The 22,518-nt window shown below is 36.4% G+C and overlaps 2 protein-coding genes across 13 annotated transcripts in view; one reads left to right on the forward strand and one right to left on the reverse strand.

Annotated features, from left to right (window-relative positions):
* Positions 1-3,027, forward strand: part of Mtfr1 (mitochondrial fission regulator 1) — a 52,064-nt gene extending 49,037 nt beyond the window's left edge. For all 4 annotated transcript variants that reach the window (XM_004842122.4, XM_004842123.4, XM_021256075.2 and 1 more), the window contains 3 exons: positions 750-996; positions 1,625-1,793; positions 2,858-3,027. In XM_004842122.4, the coding sequence (XP_004842179.1) occupies positions 750-996; positions 1,625-1,793; positions 2,858-2,926 (485 nt within the window). In that variant the 3' untranslated portion in view covers positions 2,927-3,027. The remainder of the gene's footprint in view (positions 1-749; positions 997-1,624; positions 1,794-2,857) is intronic.
* A 965-nt stretch (positions 3,028-3,992) lies between these two features.
* Positions 3,993-22,518, reverse strand: part of Pde7a (phosphodiesterase 7A) — a 169,077-nt gene continuing 150,551 nt past the window's right edge. For 7 of the 9 annotated variants that reach the window (XM_004842120.4, XM_004842121.4, XM_087190403.1 and 4 more), the window contains 6 exons: positions 21,158-21,289; positions 20,875-20,966; positions 18,687-18,831; positions 17,873-17,969; positions 17,171-17,251; positions 11,567-13,379 (listed from right to left, as the gene is read on the reverse strand). In XM_004842120.4, the coding sequence (XP_004842177.1) occupies positions 13,174-13,379; positions 17,171-17,251; positions 17,873-17,969; positions 18,687-18,831; positions 20,875-20,966; positions 21,158-21,289 (753 nt within the window). In that variant the 3' untranslated portion in view covers positions 11,567-13,173. Of the gene's footprint in view, positions 10,508-11,566; positions 13,380-17,170; positions 17,252-17,872; positions 17,970-18,686; positions 18,832-20,874; positions 20,967-21,157; positions 21,290-22,518 lie in introns of those variants that run through there. The other 2 variants (XR_002393947.2, XR_002393946.2) reach the window with 2 other exon arrangements.

Below are 22,518 nucleotides of genomic sequence, written 5' to 3' on the forward strand. Positions count from 1 at the left end.
TTTCTGCCTCCATCAGTACAGTTCACCTAATAACTCTCCAACTTCCAGTTACACAGGTAGATGAATTTTAGGTCCTTATTTAATAACATTTTAACTCTTAATTACTTCTTGTTTTGAAAATTAGCTATGACACTCTTTTTTTCCTTCCACAAGTTCGTTCCAGTAAATCTAAAACTCTTCTGTACATATTCTAGTGTATACAAGCTTTTAATGCGTAATAGTCTCAAAATGAACATATGCTTTAAATGAACCACGAATTTAGTTTTTTTCCTGATAGTTATAAAAGTACTAAATTGTCAAACTATGAATTGAAGATAGAGGTGTTTATATGATAAAAACTGCTTTATATTTCTGCTAAAAGTGATCATGCACTGTGTCACAGACGTGCATTAGAGACCACAAAAACACTCCTGTTAATTTAAATGGTACTTTTCCATCTGCAGAGTTTAGATTGCATGATACAGTAGCTCAGAATTAGGCATTTCTCACAAAGTAACTGAAAACTGCTTTTCTTCTTACATAACAGATTCTTTTTTTTTGGTACCGGCGATCAAACTCGGGTTCCTTGCACTTATGCAGCAGGTGGAGAAACCACTGAGCTAAATTCCCGGCCCCAACTGAGATTCTTTTTAAGGATTTGTTTTTAAGAATACTAAAGTCTTGAACATTAAATTTGCTTTTAAAAACTGTGATGTTCTTTCTTGTTTATTAACAGCAGGACTGTTTATTTTTCCTTATTTCTCCTGTAGGTGACTTAGATTCTACCACATCTGCTACTACAGTACCACCTCCCCCACCTCCACCTCCACCACCACCACCCCTTCTAGTGGGGCTCCACCAAAATGTATCTGCTATTGATCTGATTAAAGAACGTAGAGAGCAAAAAGCCAATTCTGGAAAGACTTTGGCTAAGAACAACCCAAAGAAACCTGACATGCCAAATATGCTAGAGATCCTTAAAGATATGAACAGTGTAAAGCTTCGGTCAGTCAAGAGGTGAGGGTGTATTAACCTTCTTTCTTGCTTCCTCATTTGTTTATGTCTTATAAAACCACAGTACCAGGCTTTTTGATACATGTTTTCTAACATGACTGCCGTGAGTAATAGAATTCTAATTGAACCCAAGACCTTATGCATACTAGGCGAGCATTGTACCACTGAGCTACATCCCCAGTCCAGCAGTTTTTAATTAAAAAAAAAAGATGGGACCTGCTGGCTCCTCCTGTGCACAGTAGCAAAGATAGAAGCAAAACAAGCAATCCAGGTGATTTTTTATTTTTCCCATTTAAGTCATGTAGTCTATATTATGATTTCTCCGTAGTTCATTCATTAAAGGTGTTGTATGTACCTAAGTTTGGGTGGAAGATGGAACCCTAATGGCCCTGAAGGAGAGCACAGGCAATGTTCTGGAGGTGTAGGATAAGTACCCTTTTATCAGACTTCTGCGCCTGCTCTTTTGTTGAGGCTTCCATGTGGGTTTCTGTCTCACTGGTAGCAGTGTTAGTTCTGTCATTGACTGTGGTGCTAGAGGTGCTCCGCCTATCAGGTAAAGACCAATAGCGTACTTCTCTGAGGGATGCCAGCATGACTATCTGTCTTTTTGCCTTGTGTTCACTTCTCTAAGGTCAGAGGAAGAGGTAAAGCCCAAGCCAGTGGATGCTACTGACCCTGCTGCTCTCATAGCAGAGGCTCTGAAAAAGAAGTTTGCTTATCGGTATCGAAGCAACAGCCAAAGTGAAGTTGAAAAAGGAATTCCAAAGTCTGAATCAGACACCACCTCAGAGACAGTTTTGGTGCGTATTAGCTGAAATTCTTTCCTGTTATGTGGCAATGCACCCCATGGATGAACCCCTACATTTGCAAGTCATTTAGCTATGTCCTCTGCAAGATTCAGTGGGATGTGATGCATGATTTAGTCCCTACCTACAAGTAGATTGCAGTTAGCTAAGAAAAGGATAACATTTTTGTTTAGCATTTATATTTTTATTTTCCTCATTATAAAAGTAATAGCTGTTCAAGAATTTAAAATAAAGAACATAAAGAAGTTTAACTTTGGATCTCACTGCTTAGTAGTCTCCACTGTCAAGTTTTCTATGCAGAGTTATATTTGTATTTAAGCATAATGAATTGAAAGTCAGGATAATAGGATTGTTATCTTAGAACAATGTATATATTGTGATATGGAAACTCAAAGCAAGATCACTTTCTTTGGGCTGGGTGTGGTGGTGCACACCAGTCATCCTTGGGAGGCTGAGGCAGGAGGATTGCTGTCAGAGGCCAGCCTGAACTATATCGTAAGACCCTGTCTCACAAAAACCAAAAAAAGTCATTTTCTTTGGGCGCCCTGTAAAAGCCTCTGACGAGGGTGAGAGTTGAGAGGTGGGCCTTGAAGGTGTGCATCAGAGCATGGGTGGAGATCGAGCACATGGCATAGGGGCTCTCCGGTGGTAACCTCTACACTCCCTTTATCTACCTGGACCTTCACAGGGGTAAGTGGCGGTTATGGTTATCTACTCTGGGGAGGTAGACATCGAATGGTGGTGCCCTTGAAACTCTGTAAAGAATTGCAAGGGAAACTTTGCACTTCCTCCTTTGCTGAGAAAATTGAACTGACACAGGATGATTATCATTTTCTTTTCTAGGAATAAATTTGGTTACCACATTGCCTTTCATTTTGTTGATAGATCTTGTATTTATAATAACCTGTCTGTCCATAAAGGTTTTAATATTACTGAGAGCTGTTTTTATTTTTTTTTAATGCAGAACATATCCAGCTCTGATCTGTTTTTTGGGGTGGAGCGTATCATTACTGTTACAAGAACCAGAATCTATCTTTATACCTTTGTTTTTTTTCCAGTTTGGGCCACATATGTTGAAGTCTACAGGAAAAATGAAGGCTCTCATTGAAAATGTTTCAAACTCCTAATGGACAGTGAACTAAGAGAGGTTATCCTGGTTCAGCTATTTGTGAGGGCTCAGTTTGACTAGTAAAAATCACCACTGTATAGTAAATACCTTTAATATTCATTGGTTTCCTTTTTAACCTAATTGGAGGATTAAGCAATAATGAAAATGCTGTAAGTTTGGTTCTGATAATGTTTTTGATGTGTTCAGATGTCCAGTCTTGAAAACATTTGTAAGAATTCAGAACACAGAAAAGACATTTGTGTTGTTACACATTTTTAATTCTTAACACTAATTTATCTGTACAAATGTTTTATGTGAATATATCTGGATATAAAACAGTTCACATAAAAATTAATGATGGCAAATGAGGGTACTATTATCTTCATTCATTTTCAAGAATTGCTTACTATTCAGTGATAGAACAGCTGGTATAACCGAAGTTGTTGAAATGAAATATTTGAGATTGGAATCTTCTTGCCTTGAATAGAACTTACATATTGGATTTCCTCCCATGTTTTGGAGGTGGGTTTTGCATGGAACTGGATGATGTTCACTGCTAAGATTCTATAATGCTTTCCATTAGAGCAAAATTGAGGACAGGGAAGGCTTGCATGCACATTATTGCCATCCAGTGCTGAGGAAGCAAATGTAGTTTCCAAGTAGTGACAAATCAAAGTATTGAATTTAATTACTTTTTAGGTAAAAACCTTCTTTCTTTTCAGTTTAATAAATGACATCAAAAGATGACTTATTGCTGAGTTAATGCTATTTCTGGAAATGTCAGCATAATGGAGTTAAACATTTTTAAATATTGGTCAAAATATTAATGCTATTTATAAGGAAACATTATCAAACAGGCAAATGACTTTCCTATGAATTATTTATTATTGGTCACAATGCTGTTCCAAGAATTATATTATGCACAAACTTTGGGTGCTATTAGAAAGTAGAAGCTGGGTGTGGCGGCACACACCTCCAGCACTCGGCAGGCTGAGGCAGGAGGACTGCTAAAAGTTCGAGACCAGCCTGGCCTACATAGTAAGTTCAAGGCCAGGCCAGCTTGAACTATGTAATGAGACCGTGTCTTAAAAAAAAAAAAAAAAATTAAAAAATTAAAAAATTAAATTTAAAAAAAGCGGAGAACTGGAGCCTGAGCAGCTTAATGAGAGCTTGTCTCAAAATAAGAACTGCCTTTTTCACCTAGGGCTTATGACCTACTATAAGTGACCATTTTAAAATGCTTAATACATTCTCATGACTTCCTCTTTCTGCTGAACTCAGCCATAGTTAGGTCAGAATCTCCTACCATAAGTAAATATTTGCATTTGTTACTTAAATCTATGGAAAAGTTGTACTTCCTGGGCGGATTAAGAGATGGGAAGAGTAGATTGACGTTTTAAGTTATTGAAATATGTTGTTTTAAATAGGAACAAAAATTATTTTAGGTAATTTACATAGTTTGGTTATTTAGCCTAAATTTGAACTGTTGAATGTTGATGTACATTGTTTCTAAATATCTTATGGTTTAAAAATTCTGCCTTTTAAGAAAAGAATTTGCCTGATATATATTTTGACCTCTTAAGAAACTTATATTTGTATTAGTATTAAATTCTGGCTATGTTCTAATATTTGGAAGTAACTTAAAATAAAGCAAACTCTTTTATTCTCTATGGACACCACCACCTATGTATTTTTTTTTAATAGATAATACTTTTACACTGCATATGTTGGTTCTTTCAAGTGGAAATAGATGCCTTACAATGAGTTCTATCACTTCTCATTCACTCTTTCTCTTAAATAGATCTCAGCATGTAGACAGGAGAAATCTGAGTTTCCTCAGAATTCTGAAACCCAGAACCCATTTTGGGATTGGTTTGATCTGTTTTATCTTTTCTCACATCCACCTGGTTCATTTTTTAAAAAATTTATTTTATTTTATTTTATCCATTTCCCCCAAGCCCCCTCCTCCATTCCCTATATACAAAAGCTTTGTTTCCATTTTATCCTTCTATTTCACTTTTTTCCCTTCCCATTCGAACACCTTCTTTCCATTCCCAACATCCATTATATATTTCAGTCCTTATTTCCATTTTCAATTTCTCACACCAGAGAAACAATGCAGTTTTTAAGCATATGTGTCCTATTTATTTCACTTAAGAGTGTGGTCTCAAGGTCCATCCATTTAGCTATAAATAGCTGAAGCTTATCCTTTATGGCAGAGTAGTACTCCATTGTATAAAAAAAACACATCTTGGGCCGGGGATTTAGCTCAGTGGTTCTGCTGCCTGCCTTGCAAATGAAAGGTCCAGAGTTCGATCCCCAGTACCAAAAAAAACCACAAAAAACCAAACACATCTTTATCTACTCGTCTGTTGATGGACATTTGGGTTGTTTTCAAGATGCAGCTATTACAAACTGTGCTGCTCTAAACATGGATGTGCATATGTTGTTTTTAATTCTTTTGGGAAGATACCAAGAAGAGGTATAGCTGCGTCAAATGGAATCTCTAGTTTTACTTTCTTGACCACCTTATTCATTTTGCAGTGCTCCCACCCAGCACAGTACCTGAATAAGAGACCTTACAGATCAACTCTACATTTTACAGCTAAAGCTCAGATAGGTAACTGCCATGGTATAATGTTTTGTGTACTATAACTTCTGTGTAGTCCAGTTACTCTCGTTTTATAGAGATAGGGATAGTATGAGTCAGAGAGCACTGCACTTGGAGCATTATGTAATCCTGGCCAAGTAAATATCCTCTCTTTAAAAGGGGTAATAATAGCAGCTCAGAAGCTATTGAGGATTAAATGAAATAGTTCTGGACACATTCTGTGAATATTAAAGTGCTAAGAAGTTAGTTGTTATTGCTTTATTTTACATAAAGCCTAATTTCCAATAGAATCTTTTCTCCTAAGACACATGGTCTCTAGCACCTGTAAAGGGTGTCATCTTATGTTTTCACTTTCATTGGTCTGATGTTGACAGGCAAGACTTTCCATCTTTAGTTCTGGTTGTCTCCTCAATGACTGGCCCTTCTGCATAAGACACATCTTCTATGTTAGGAATTCTTAAGAGTCTGCATCTTAGTGATAAAAAGGAAGATAAAAGGTAATAACTACCAGAAACACACTTTAGAAAAGCCATTGTTCTGCTAACTTCTCCAAAAATAGAAGTTCTGTGTGGGTGTGTGACAGACTCTAACAGAAGTTAAAATTTTTAGTTTATCCTACACATTCACCTCTGGAATTGCTGGGAAGAATGACACTGGGTCTCATGACAGGCTGTTGCAGTAGTTCTCATGAGCCTTCATCCATTCCTATGGCCCCTCCCTGTGTCCTCTTGCCTTTTGTAGATTGACCAGCCTTCTGAACTACCTTCTTGAACTTAGGCCTTAGTAAGATTCATCATAAACTTTCCTTGGAAACCCTATAAGCAGGCTAAGCTCTTCATTGGTCTTGATGTTAGCCCTTGAGAATAGGTGGGAGAAGAAAAATAACATGACCAAATAACCCAGAAATCTTAATACATTTCCCTCAGACTGTTGACCTTGGTTCACTTCATAAGGGCCTTAATGTTCCTACAGCTGTTCCTTCTCAACTTTTCTCTTTTTGGTAGATTCTCCAGAGCTCTTTATGAAGCTCAGAGGGCTCTTTCCATAAGGTTAAGAGTAGTAGGAAAAAAGAACAGTAGAACATGAAAGTAATGCTCAGGAGGGTAAATGGGAAAGTAACCAGACGGTTGTCTTAAAGCAAGCCTTAATTGCTTCACAGCTGGAAGAGCCTTGTGAAGAAAGGACAGGCTCTTCACAATAGGATTTTTATCGAACCTATAGCAAGTCTCTGTTAATGTTGTCTAATGGTCATTGCTCTTCATTGGGTAGACATGTTTTTTTTTTCTTTCAATACTGGGAATCAAACTCAGGACCTTGCGATTGTCAGGCAGGCACAGCACCACTGAGCTACATACCTGGCCCCAGACATGCTTTATATCAAAGGATGAAGAAAGTGTACTTCTAGATACAGTGAAAAAGATGAGAGCTAGGTATGGTTGGGAAATCATTGTGAAATAATGGCATTAGCAACAGGGATACATCAGTACATAAAGTGCTGATCCTGGGAGTCAAGTTACCCAGATAGTTCCTTGTCTTTGGCCTACACTGCTGCCAAGGGGAACACCTGGTAATGCAGACTGTGCAGGACCCTTGTACACAGCCTTGGTGAGCTGTTCCAATTAGATTTTCCAGGAATCTGAATAAGGAAACCTGAAGAGGGTGAGGCAGTTAGTACCAGGAGCTCAAATATGGATGTCATGAGGTACAACTGAATCCATGGATTTATAGAGATAGAAGGAAATGAGAGTACTCATAGCAGCCATTGACTTAGCACCTTGTCAATACATACTTTTAAGAGGTAGGCACTTTGCAGGTTAGGAAGCCACTCAAAAATGGGATAACTTGAAGGACTCAAACCCAGGTCTGTCAACCTTTAGAGATGATGCTTCTTTAAAACCATATTATACTATAGTGTTTTAAGCTGAAGCTTCAAGGTAGAGAAGGGATGGAAGAATAGGAGCCAAGAGTAGAAGAAAGCAGATGCAACCAGAAGCTCCTCACAATGTCTGGATCCTAGGTTCTGCGTCTTGAGGCTGGCCTCACAAGAGTGGTCTTCATTATGCGTGTTAAGTCTTCACGACAGAGCCTGTAGTTATCTGAAATAATTAGAACAAATTTCTGTCCCCTCTAATGGAAAAACCTAACTTCTATTTTCTGATGATTTTTAGAAATTCAGAAGCTGTTTTCTGCCAGGCATGGTGGTGCACACCTGCAATCCCAGCTCTCAGGAGGCTGAGGCAGGAGGAGCACCATGAGTTTGAGGCCAGCCCAGGCTACAGAATGAAAACAAAAGGCTGTATAAATTTTCATCTAGTTATGATTTTTTGGTGGTGGTAGTGGGGCTACAGACCAAACCCAGAGTCTCCAGGATGCTAGGGAATCACTGAACTACATGTACAGCCCTACACCTAGGAAGTTAAGCAGTTATTAAATGTTTGTTTAACACCCTCCCCTGTTCCTGTGTTGAAACCCAGACCTCTAATAGGATGGTATTAAGACTAGGGCCTTTTCGAGGTAATTAGGCCTGAAGTTGGAGACTCGATGATGGAATTGTTTTTATAAGAAGAGAGCTAATCCTTTCCTTCCACCACCCACATGAGGATACAACTTGGAATTAGCAAAATCTGTCTGTAACTTGGAAGCTCTTCCCAGAACACAACCATTCTGGCACCCTGATCTCCCAACTTCCAAGCCTCAGAGCTGTGAAAAAAAATCTTTTGTTTATAAGTCATCTACTGTATGGGTGACTTAGTTATAGCAACCTGAGCAAACTAAGATAAACTTACTTCTTTTTTGCCTTCAAATGTATATAATTTTGGGGGCCAGGGATTTAGCTCAGTGGTTCTGCCGCCTGCCTCATAAGCACAAGATCCCGAGTTCAATCCCTGGTACCAAAAAACCCCCAAAATAAAACAAAATGCAAAAATGTATATAATTTTTATAAATTTCAGCTAAGAAAAAGAACATATAAGTTAGGAACAGCCTTCTTTTTTTGTAGGACACAGTAATGTAGAAATACTTCAAATTTAAATTTTAAAAACAAATAAATGCACAGCTTAAAGATAAGTGCAAGATGGAATTTCTTAAAGACTACTGATGAGATTAGAGGGAGACTGAAATAGAGTAAGTCACTTTGGAGGCTTAAATAACAGCCAATAAAAAAAATCTAATACCAAAAACAGGGGTGCTTCTCTTTCCTTTGTCATCCTACCAGGCTTTGAGATGGGCTTCAGGACAACTTACGTAGTATAGATATAACATTTTGGAATATAACTGATAAAATTAAATATTTTACTTTTAAAAAGAATCATACTGAATATTTAAAACTTATAATCAAATCTGAGAGCTACATGAATTAAATTTTTTTTAAAATACAAGAATGACTAGAAATGGCATCATTTTCATCATTAACTAAACCATTCATTCACCTAAACGATACCACAATGCTTTACTCATTTTCTACAATATGGAAACCAGCCATGTTATATACAAACACTTTTGAGTACAAAGATGATGGTTAGTAATCTTCAATACCCTTTTATTTCCAGTGCTATGCTCTGCACACACCAGGAACTCATATTGCTCACTACATGACTTCAGCACAAGTAGACTAGTTTCAAAATAATTTCAGTGTTAATTTGATAGCTAAAAAGGGCACACATTAACTCCATATTAATTTAACAAACATTTATTGATGGCCCAATTTACACCAGCCCTGTATTGAACACAGGAACCAGGAAGACAGAGGTGACCCAATATGTGCCCTTTGTCAGCTCACCCCCAAGTAGTGGTCATTCCTCCTACAGACCATGGGCTTGGGGTCTTCCAAATGACACAGGCTGCCTACAGATCGTTAGGAAGGAATGACTGCAGATTAAGTCTTGTCCTTATTTACCCTAAGTGTTCCAAATATATATTGAAACTATGGTCACTAGTATGTACATTTTCTTAAAGGCAGTATGACTTCATATTATTGGTCAATATGTATTTTGTCAGTTGGCAGACACAATAGGAAGGGAATTTAAACAATATACATTAAAATATTTATATATGTTTGAAGACACTGGAAACTCCTGATGTGAAAATTTAAAATTTTAAAATAGTTTAATAAAAGCCAAGAAAGCATTGAGGAAAATTAAGAGACCCTTTTCAGAATCCTGAAGGAATTACTAGCACCTCTTAACCTGTACCTCAGGTACAAGGATATTTCCCAGGTTTGCGAAGACATAAAATGTAGTTTTTACTTCTTTTATACAAAGAGGTTCATTAGAAACCACATTTACAGTGAATGCAAATATTGACAAGTTATCATTGTTGAACTAGGACTTGTTAAAACTCTCTCCAAGGACTTTTGCTCCTAAAGCAGAGATTCCCTCGCCATTAAAATGTTGGACCAAGAGTCCAAAGGGGCTTCTACATGCTTAACAATTCTTTGAAATCTCCTGTTTTACCTTGAAAATTTGTGTGAATTTTGCATTCTGTTCATTAATATTTGCTTACTCTGAAAAATATGAATTCAAAATTTCTAAAAAGTCAATATTCAAGGAATAAATATGTTACATTTAAGAAATAGGGCAATAGAAGGTGACTCCCACATATACATAATAAAACACAACTTTTCATTGGGTTTATTATATGTTTAGGCAGAAAGATGGAAGCAACACTGACATGTCCCTGAGAATGTGCAAATAGGATACTGATTATTAAACTGTAAGAAAATCAGAAGTAAGAAGTCATACAGGCAGAATGGAGCCTAGAAAAGCTCAAAAACACGGCTGAAAGTAATGACATATCTAATGGAGTTGCCCATCAGAAGCTAATGTGGAGAAGGAACAACTGGCAGAGAATCCTAGCATCATCCAGGGAAGAGGGTACCCAGGTCCACAGATATGATAACAGCAGACGTATCCCCATAGGGAGATGGATGCATGAGGCAACTTGCTTTCCTTGGTCAGAATCCAGTTCACAATTTGGCTTCTCAAGATTTGCCTAAAGGGAGAGAATGATTGATAGTTACATTTCTCATTATAAATTAAAATATTGATACTGTCTTCTTAAAAATATCAGTCACTGTGAGCTTGGTTAATGTGAGTATGCCATGAGTTCTATTCTTCATATACTGCCAAATGGTCTATGAGGCTGTAAGACTTATCAGTTCCTTAACACATCAAATTTGCCAAGGTGATATCACTTCATATCATAAAAGTTGGTTTTCCCCAGATAACACTCAGCTCTGTTACCTTCACACCTCAATATCCATGCTGTCCTACATGGTTGCTACTAACCACATGTGCATATTGGGCACTTGACATATGGCTGGTACAAATTGAGATGTGCTGGAAGTATAAAATAAGACACTAGATTTCAAAGACCTAGTACCAAAAACAAAACAAAACTGACTACATGTTGAAACAATAAATTATTTTGGCTGTATTGCAATAAAATGTTATTAAAATTTCGTGTTTATTTTTTCTGCAGTTACTAGAAAACTGAAAATTACTTAAGTGGATTTTATTATATTTCCATTGGACATCTCTTTTCTGTTCAAACAATGGTGAATATGTTTGACCTTAAAGTTTGCACTATTTCCCTTCTAAAGAATTAGACCTGGGAAAATACAGGACAGGCCGGCCTAGTGGTACTGTTCTTACATTGATACCAATCCAGAATTAATTGGTTATTTCATATTACTTTTAAAAAGGCCAATGATAGAAATAAATACAACTACTATTCTAGTGCTCGCAAGAGGTGATGTCTCATGCAGTTCCTGACTGTGGGAACTAGTGGCTGTGGAGTCAGGGCCTGGCTCAAAGCTGATCTCGACTGTGCACTACTCTGGACTATGCAAGCTATGTAACCAGGACTCAGAGCGCACACTTGGAAGGTGCTGATAACAGCAGAAAACCCCACAGGACGGTGCCTGCACACAATTCTGAATAAACCTCTGATGAATCACTGTAGAGCCAAACAGCTAACTGACTTACTTGTAATTTAGCATTGTGATTTCCAAAGGATTGAGTTTTAAGGTAAATATCAAAGATAAAAATGTGAAAAGATAGGTTTTTATTCATCAAAAGTTAACAGCAACAGGCACATATTAAAATGAGTCTGGCAAAGCCGTTTACAAATGGCTTTACACTTGAGCTTTCTCCCAAGAAAATGACTGTTGCAACAAACTGTAAACATAATTAATAAACAGTCTTTTACAGTAACAAGGGAAATACAAATGAACTAAAAGAAAGCACCGGTTTCTCTTAAAACTAGATTACAGTTGTGCTTACTACACATAAAACAATTTAAAACAAATTACAAAAGTGGAATGTTTTAAGTTTAAAATTAGTCCTTAAATTTTGTCCTAGAAAAGATCTATTCACATCAAAAGGCCCATCAAAGGGTAACGTTTCATCAAAGAGAGGGACAAGAAAACAATGCACTTTTTCAAATCAAAATGAGAAGTTTGGTCCCTTAGCTTTGTGCATAGTTTAAGGCAACTGGAGCAATCTGTTACAGCTTACCTACCTTCCTCTCCCCCAAGTGTGGCTGCTTATTATGTCATATTCTAAAATAAATAAAAGCATACATTTCCAATCTTTTCCCACATGGATAAACATGACACATGCATAGTCACACATGCACAAACGTACACAAACACACATCCACACATTCACACACAACATACCTCTCACTCACTGCAGCGAAAGGGACTTAGTACCCTTGATCTGAAGGACACACTTCCCCATCCCACTTTATTTCAGTTTGGCAAATACCCTGAGCTGATTATGGTGTTTTAAACATTCAACCTTTTTCTTGCATGTGCAGGTCAAGTGTACAGTAGTGAAAACAACATGCAATGTCTTCACTGCAGAGTCATAATACAGCTAGGACATTGGTGTTCCTCCCCTCCCGCCCCAAATTAAAAACTAACACTTAAAAAATTTGCATTGCCAAACAGCACTGGAATGAAAGCTTGGCTGTACTCTGATAAATGCTCAGTTTCCAGTGCACAAAATAAAATAGCAAATGGGAGCCTTTGGTGGCATCCAAAGGAAGAAAAAAAAAAAGGCAAAGCAGGGGGAAGAGCTGCAGTCTAAAGTTTGATCTTTAAATTTTTTAGTGGTTCCTTCACAATCATGCTCCAAGGCAATTTAGAACCAAGATTTTCAGAGTTGATTTGTAAACATTGAGTCTTGCCAGAGGCAACAGAGGCTGGGCACTTCACATTTCCGTTTTCTCAGAGAGAACTTAGTGGAAGATACAGACACACACTGTTGCATCAGACTGGCTGGATTCCAAGAGATTGCTGCTGAAAGATTCAGTTCAAGTTTCACAGTTTGTAGAATGGGTTTGAAGAATGAATATTTTGAAAAGCACATGGCACAACTTGAGAAACTTCTTTTGTTCTTCCTTTCGGGTTCTCCTGCTGGGCTTTGCATATTCAAGGTTTCACATAAAAGCCAAATGCATATTGCTGTATGTTCAGGTCTTATAATTAAAAAGTAGGTTCAAATGATCCAACAGAGGAAATCTTGGAAATAAATAATGCTGGAATCATTCACTTGGAACCTTGGCAGTCAAGAGTAAGTTCTCTCACCTCAAGACCCCATTTCACATTTCTAAAAACTTCCAGGAGGCAGTTTGTTCCACTGGTTCCGGGGTTATGATAACCGATTTTCCTGAGGTAATAACTGTGAGTTCAACTGAAATGCAGCATCGGTGTCCTCACTGCTGGACTGCTCGCTCTGCAGTCCTTTCCAGCTGGCTTTATTCAGCCCCACATGTCCGAGCATTGTCTGCGATAGACGTGTATCTGAAAACCTGGCCCATTCTGTAAATAAAGGCTCCACTAGGTAAGTCATAAAACCTTGAGAAAATAAGAGAAAATAACTATTAATATATGTTCTGGAATTTGTCTTTAAAAAGTACTTGGTGTTAATCTTAACATTAAGATTATTTAAATCTTACTTTTCAAAAGATTCGATATGTGTGTATGTATAATTTACATATCTTTTCTGAAGAATTTATTTCTTAATATTATTTAAATCTTACTTTTCAAAAGATTCCATATGTGTGTATGTATAATTTACATATCTTCTCTGAAGAATTTATTTCTTAAGTAACTCAATGGGACTTTAACTGGTAAGGTAAACTGGTAAACATTATCAAATCCCTTCTAATTATTTCAGCTAAAAAACCACATTTTTCTACTTAAGCGGACATGTAATGGTCATATCAACTCTTCAAGGACACTAGGACATAATTTAAGGAACAGTTTCCAGTAAGACAACTGGAGGAAAGGACAGGCTCTACTCCAGGATTGTGGGTATGAGACCCTTTGAAGTGAGCTGCTGTGATTCAAGGTTTATTCCTTCAGGGATCCAAGTCTCACACTTGGTCATTACAGTTGAATGTTTTATTTAACTCAGGATTTACAGAGCCAAAACTCTCAAGAAGAACTAAATTAAATATAGGGGAAATTAGTTTTAAAAAGTTGTTGAAGTTAACACCAAACTTGTACCAGGATTCTATTTTATAAACAACTCATCTAATTGATCTCACTTAATTCATGGTCAAAAAAGGAAAGTCATTTCAGGATTATTTCTCTGTTTAGGTTTATACAGCACTCTTCTCCACATTTTATCTGACTTAATACTAGTGTCTTACACAGGATCCAAAGAAGCATCCTAGAGAACAACTTATCAATCAAATCATAATGTATACTGGGAACAAATATATCTTCCTATAATTCTGATCTGTTAGAAAAAGGGAAAATATACACTTAACGTATCATTGCTTATTTAACAGTTTTTAAATCTTTACATTCAAGACTTTTCTTACAGCAAAAGATCACTAGATGACAGACAACATAGGTTCCATTCAATCAACGTAAAATACAAACACCACTGGATTTTTGTTTTTTGGTACCAGGAATCGAACTTTAGGAAATTGAGCTTCAGGCAGGCGTGGCACCACTGAGTTACATCCCTACCCCCTTTTTGAGATAGGGTCTTGCTATGTAACTCACTATGTAGCTGGGCTGGCCTCGAACTCATGGCGGCCCTCCTGCCTCAGCCTCCCAAGTGCTGGGATTACAGGTGTCCACCACCACACCCAGCTATATCACTGGATTTAAAGCAATTAAGTCATACTCTTTCTAGTTAGGAAAGTCATAGTCTGATGATTGAATTTTTTAAAAAAATGTCTAATTGTAGCATCTGAATATTTGATAATCTGCCATAAGTAATCAGGATAACTGCCATAAGTCTTGCCTTTTTTGATTGATTCATTCCTTTCACACACATTAGCGGAGGACCAATAAGCCAGGCACTCTTCTAAGGGGGCTGGAAATACAGCAGTGAAAAAAAAAAACCCAACAAAATCTCTGCCCTCAAGGAGCTAATGTTCTAGTGAAGAAAATGAGATAAGCAATACAGAAGAATGTCATTATTGCAGTCAAAGAACAGAGCAGCTTTTGGCAGTCTTCCTTACCCTGCCATGTCCTGTTGAGCCAGTAACCAAGTCCTGTCTTCAATGTGCCACAGTTAAAAGTCATGAATAGCTGGTGCTCTGCACCCAAATGCAGAACCTTATTATCATAGGTTTCACATAATTCATCTTACTTGATTCTTCTCATTGTCCCACCTGGTTGAGATTTTGGGGGGATTGCCTCTTACATCCAACAAATTAGTAGCTATCACTTTTGGCTCTATGTTAACCTACGATTTCACTTAGGTCTCTTAAACTTAATAAAAACACATGGGACACAGCTGTGGACCCTGTAGCATGGGGCACCTCTTTATACCTTGGACCTCAAGCACAGCTGCTCAACCACTTTTGACTCAGTTGTACCAGCCTCACATGCTTCTGTCTGCACAAAAATCACAGTATTCTTTGCCAATCAATACCTTACTCTTATTCAGTACTTGTTCAATGAAACTAGCATTCCTATCAAAGAAGGAAATACTACATATGTACTTACTGACACTCTTCTGGCTCTGAGTAACCACTGCTTAGTGTAGTAGTTAAAGCCTGGGATTAGATGTTAGAAAGACCCATCTAAAGCCAACCCCAACACTAGTTAATTGAATATATGTGAAACTGAAAAAGGGGTACTTGAAGCTACACTTCCCTCTTATAGTGGTTGCAGAGTCAGTAGATGTCAAGTGCCATCATCATTTAGCTTATTCCTGTCCCTCTGACAACTCTCTCTAGAAATGTCCAACACTGACAGGAGCATATTTTGAGAGGAACAGTTTAATAAAGGGTCTAGCTTCTCCTCCCTTATACAAACTGCATTTAAAAAAAAACACCTCACTTGCAAGTTATCTTATTAAACTAGGGAGTAATTTACTCAGGCTAAAAGACACTTACGTAGGGCTGGGGGTTTAGCTCAGTGGCACCACACCCGCCTCGAAAACACAAGATCCTGAGTTCGATCCCCATACCAAAAGAAAGAAAGGAAGGAAGGGAGAGACATTTATGCAAAGAAGCTAGAGGGAATGTACTATCAATTTACCTATCTTCAGTTCGATTTCCTTTCACCCATATTTCATCTATTTGTTTGGATTTAAAAGTCATCCTACTTAAGAATCAAGACAGAGCAGATCTGTTAACTGTCTTATTATCTCCCCAAAGGCAAACATTCCTCTGGTAGTCTCAGCATCCTGGGCTAGTCTGGGCTCTCCTGAAGGCTCGGCATTCGTGTATGCTGCTGTATGTCTGTGCCACTCTCTTCTGTATCTCTCTACCTAACCCTCTGCAGTCAGATCAGTCACTACCCACTGTCCTCCCCATAAGGATCTTTTGAAATCACAATGTAAGAATTAAATTTCTGAATTTTTGACTCTAAGCATGATCTCCTTTCAGAGTATTATGACACAGAATTGTGGCATCTCCTGATTTTCTAAAAACTATCTTTCTGAAGTTTGTGTACACATTTCATTACACTCAACCCAATCAACCCAATGCTCAAAGGCTCCCTCAGCAGACACCGAAATTACAGACACCAAAATTACATTCTTCTCTTGGGCTATTTCCCCTTACTCTTCCCCGCTTTACAACTAAGTCCTGATACATTTGATCATAATTGATCCTTCTTGCATTCTTCTTGTTTTTTTTTTCTGGTACTGGGGATCAAATTCAGGACTTTGTGCTTGTCAGGCAGGCACTACGCTGCTGAGCTAAATTTCCAGCCCCCTTCTTACATTCTTCTACAAGCTGCAATCCTGCCATCACAGAACATTTCACTCTGCTTTCTGTCCCAGTTATTAGTTCATTCAACAAAGAGTTCTCAAGTACTTCTTCCAGGTGCATGCAGGGCTTCGAGATATACAACCAAAGGTGAGGCAAGGCTATGAGTGCCACCTGACCACTTCAGAAGAAGCCTGGAAGAGGAAGACTTAACTGCCTAGAGAGAGGAGGCAGCTTCAGGAGGAGGTGACAAGAAAAGGCAGTCTATGAGACAGATGGGAAGAACTAGCAGGGCACGAAGACTGAAGGAGTCCTAACAAGGGAAAACTAAGTGAAGTTTCCGTAAGTTACTTTAAAAACTAGCAATGAGCATAAGTTTAGTATTTCGCATTTTAAATATATTTCTCTTCTTGGTAAAATGAGTGAGATCTTTATAACCAACTATATCTAAATATGTATAGTTACCAATCTGGATGTTGGCAATAGATTCAGTCTGACGATCACAAAGTGGACTCACACTCAAATGATACTTTTTTTCTATATCTCCTATGCATAAAAAAAAGAGAATTGTTAAAATGGAACATATCTATTGGTTAAATATATAACTAATGTGTTCATCATACCTGTAAATTCCTTAGAACAACAAATTTAATTCTCATGAGAAGATGGTTTCTCAATTAGTTCTTTTTTAAACTTTAAGGTTGCCAAATTGATATTTTTATTTAAATAGAGGAAATGAAAACTTTTATTAGGTGTTAGTTTCCCCTCAGACTGTGATTCTGTCAGTGTTTTAGTTTAAAATTTAGATTTTTTTTTTTAAAAGGAAGGTGGCATACAATTATCCTAGCTCTGAAACACAAATGGTGTTCATATGGCCATGCCCTCCACACATGACCAAGTTCAGAGAAATCCTGTACAGCACAACTTCTAGCCTACTCTATGTATGTTAATAAATAAAAATACATGTATCTGATCATTCCAAAAGGGAACTGTTAATTTTCAAAACAGATGCTCCATTTGTACATTACTGGCTATATGAACATCTACTGTGAATTGCTGCTAAAAATATCAAGTACTCCAAGACTCTTATAAATGGCTGAGTTCTTATTTTATTCATATGATGCAAAAACATGAACTGAATAATTATCACTTGATACTGTAACTTGCCTTGGTGGAAGAATTCCTCTGTTACTTTTTCACTCCACTGCTTACTTAATTCCCAGGTCCGACATGGGTTACAAATATCAGCACATTTCAAAGCCATCTAGCAAACAAAGTATTATTAAGATTGTTTTAAGAAAAAAACCCTAGTATTTTAATTGCACTGCTTTTTAACATACTCTAGTAATGAGAAAAAGAACACTTTAAAAGGAGAAGACCCAGAGTGTAGCTCAGTGGTAGAATAAAGCACATCCTTAGCATGCACAAGATCCTTGGTTCACTCCCCAGAAACAAACAAACACAAAAAGAAAATACTGCAACAGAAAATTCATTTTCATTTATACTAATCTTATGATGCTATTGGATTGGCCCATTATTTTTTCAGCAATGCTGATGAAGATGATGCAAGGCTGCTAGCCTGTTATTATCCATGCTTGGAAATCCCAAAGAGCCAGACATAATGATTGGATTATCCATAAATATAAATGAGTAAGCTAGAAAGAAATAATCTACTTTCTTATCCATTTTTGAGATGTGAGAATTTATTAAAATAAAACACTGCTTGGTATTCTAGTGTTGCAAGAAAATTTTTTTTTCATTAGAAATCATAAAAATGAAAAATACCAAAGCAACAGCAATGCTTTCCTAGATACTAGGTTTGCCAGTGATCTTCTAGAAAGTATACGAACTAATTGAAAGAAACTCCTCAGCTTTCCCTCTAGATTCAACCACTCTAAAAAACTGTGCTATAATATTTCATTTTTATTCTAACTGTTCCATGATAACCCTGGAAATAGAATCTTTCCAAGCTCCCTTTTACCTGTAAAACCAAATGCCTATGTCTCGAATCTTCTAGGCATAAGTCACCTCTATCCAAATGGGACCTAAACAAAGACAGGTACTCGTTCTGGCGACTGATGTCTGTGGCTAGTATCAAAGCACCTATCTGAGTCTCCATTTGTTGCCTGGAATTAGAGATACAGAAAGAGGAAACATAAGATTTTCAGTTAAATAACTCTTGGCTTTTTCCCTTAAATTTAATATTTGGAATACTACAGAGCCCTAAGACACTATAACTGCCACTTAACTTAAAATTTATCACAAAAGATATATTTTAGTGATTGCATTAAAAATGATTACAATAATCAAAACTAAAACCAAGAGAGTTTGTACAAATATGAAAACATTCCAAAAGCAGTGCCTTCATCTTGCTAGCCAAGGTGGAATTATTTGCTTAAAAAATCAATATTGGCATGTTGTTTAAGAAAATTCTTTGCTAGGATTCTTTGCTGGAAAATTCTCCTGCTGAAGGTAAACAACTTTGGTTTCTCTTTTGGTACCTGATATCTGAAAAGGCAGAAAAAGATTCAAATGGAAAGTATACTAGCCTATTCAGCAACTAACCACTTTAGACATTTTGGCTAAGATGCTTGATGAAATCCTGATGAAATTCCACTAACAACTTAATAAAAATTTATATTTGACTGCATTTTCAGTGTCAAACTTAAGAATCAATTATCTGTATATTTATAGCCAAATTTTCTGGAAGGAAAAAGGTAACATGTTAATACAAATAACAAATGTATTAAATCATTTAAAAAATTACTCCAAGTCAAATAACAGGAAAAATATACTTAAAAATTCCTGTCTTCTAACAGGCTGTAGTAAGCATATCTTTCTTTTTCTTTTCTTTTCTTTTTTTTTTTTTTTTTTGGTACCGGGGATCGAACTCGGATCCTTGAGCTTGCAAGGCAGACAGCAGAACCACTGAGCTAAATCCCGGGCCCAGTAAGGAGCTGTCAAATATATTAACACTCACAATATTGAATATTAAGTAAAAAACTCCTATATGAAAAATAACAAAATATCCTATTAAGTAGTATTTTTTATTTTGTGTTTTTTAAATTAAATCTAAGAATTCAACAAGGTTAATCATCAAGTGTAAAACAGGATAAAATGTGAATATTGAAGCAACATTTAAATCTGTCTTAATAAAAAAATTTAGATATCAAAATACTAGATGGTTTATATCTGTACTACAGCAAGACACTGTTTTACTTACCACAGGCATTGCCATACTCTAAATGGTAACCATGAGTAAAGACTTAAAAAAAATAAAAAATAAAGTCCAGCTTTTTCCTTATAGTCATTATATGAAAGTTTTAAAAATAGTTTTAAATTATGAGAGGAAAGAAAAATGAGTGTAAATTTTAATATCTGAACATCAATTTTAATTCCTCACCCCTCTACTTGACTTGGAAGGTTTATATCCACAACTGTGGTTTTCTAAAAGTACATCTTCTTTCAGTGTGGCACTAGGAAAAGCTCTGGTTTGTGGACCACTCTATGGCAGTGGGGTGAGGCATCTGCACCACCATCATGTTGGGCTAACTGATATTAATGCTTTGTATTATGCCCTCAGATGGCCCATCTGACATTGCTTTTTCTAAGATATTTTGTTATTCTTTCGATTCATTATTTTGTCCCACAGTTCCAAAAGGACTATGTTTTTAAGGATGTAAGACATTCTCTTTACTTTTGCATCAGTTTTGAAAATTCCAGACAGATTTTAATGAATCTACTTTAATAACAATGTTTACTTTCTGTACAATTTACCTTTACAAGTAGACCTTATGGCTTTATTCAGCTGAGTATAAAGAGGAAATATGTAATATCTACCGATATAAATAAGTAGTAAACTATGATTGAACCACTGTATAGTGATTTTTATAGTACTAAAATTCATGGAATGGTCTTTCACTTAAAAATCCACTAAAATAGTACTGACTGAACTACAGAATAGGGTTAAATAATTAAAATTTTGATACACATTTAAAAAATATAATTTTATATATAATATATAACAATTTATAATTTATTCAATTTAACAAAAAAACTAAACTGTGGAACATTTGAATAAAATAATGTAGTTATAAAAACTATAAATTGCTCTGCCAACTTAATTTCCATAATTGATTACAAATTAAATTTGTCTTAATTCAACCTACCTGCTTTCTAATGGTAGATGTGAGAATAAACCAGATTCTCTCAATAAGCCCACTGCAGATCTCCAGTGGTGATTTTCCAGTACTGAGGTATTCTACAAAAAATGTTTCTTAGTTATTTAATGGTAATTCTCTTTCTGAACATAAAGAATTATCAGTAATACTAATCTGGTTAAAATTCTAACATTTATTGAGAATTTATTTTCACTACTTTCATTTGTTCAAAACATAAAACATTTACTCTCAAATGAAAAACATTAAATTTTGATGATAAAGTTGCACTAACCTTGTATAAAGTTGCCAAGTAATGGTTACTTTTAATAAGGAAAGGTTGATTAACACCTGGATGATCCAGATCATGAGTGGCAGCTGCAATTAAACTCAGCAAGATATCCCAGGGAGTTACAGAATTGGCAAGCTAAAGTATGACAAAAGAATAATTAATTACAAACATACTTAAAATTAACCCTACACCATCAGAACACTTTTAGGTTATTGAATCTTCTCCCTTCGCTTGTTTTTTTTTTCTCAGGCAGACTGTTCATTAACACTAAGCACCTGCCAGGGACGTTCCTCATCAGAATACTGGGCAACTATGATATAAGTGCCTCTTCCCCTCAGCAGTTTACAGAGCTCATCTTCATACTACTTCATTTTTAACACACTTATTAAAATGGCAGCTAAAGTATAAACCGTTCTTTCTTGAGAAACAATGGCTTCAAAGTAACAAAGGTTTGTGTATTTTTTATTATTGTAGCTATTACCAAACAGAAGACTGTAATTTTGAGGGTATTTATTTATTAACAAATTGCTCACTGAATTTCAACAATGTAATCTATAAAGGTTATGACTGTAGTCCTAATGCTTAAGAAAGCTACTCGGGCTCATGTCAGCATAAGTTTCCAACTCCACCGCCACCCTCCTCGTTCTTTCCTTCCAGCCCCTTGTCCAGCAAAGGACTGATTGTGGAGTTCCTGTAGCACTTCACAGGTCCTGCCATGACAGCATTCATCTGAGCATATTTTTATTCAGGTTTATATTAGGATAACACTCTCTGAACGTTTATGATCCTGCACTCTACTGGTGAAAAATTTTGAGTACATACCACTAAGATTTGGGTACCTTTATTTATAGATTATGATATTGAACAAATATGTATTACATATTATAAAGCAAAGATGAAAATTGAAAAAAATTTTAAATGAAAAATAAATTTAGATTCAAATTCAGTTATTTTCTTTATATGTCAGAATGAGTGTTCTCTTTTTTAACTCCCTGTGTTAAGTTCACTTCTGTCAGAAAATCCACTAACAACTTGAATTTCCTTAGAAAGTGTAAGCTGTGTGAAGGTAGAAAATGTGTACTATTTAATTTTGTAGTTGATACACAGAGAAGAAGTTTAATAAATAGGGAGATGATGGTGAAGAAAATGCGTATTTCATGAAGATATGGAAAAGCATTCTATTTTTTTTCTTTGTTGGTACCAGGAATTGAACTCAGGGCCTCACACTTGCCAGGCAGGTACTGCACTGCTAAGCCACATCACTGGCCCCTGGAAAAGCATTTTAAAAGCGAAAATTTTTAAAGGACTGCTTACTAATCAAGATGAACAGACGGCACACTGCATATAAAGCAATCCTCTTTTGA

Source organism: Heterocephalus glaber, unplaced genomic scaffold (genome assembly GCF_053883595.1).
Source record: "Heterocephalus glaber isolate CG9 unplaced genomic scaffold, H.glaber_assembly_v1.0 deba00001553, whole genome shotgun sequence".
Classification (NCBI taxonomy): Eukaryota; Metazoa; Chordata; class Mammalia; order Rodentia; family Bathyergidae; genus Heterocephalus; species Heterocephalus glaber.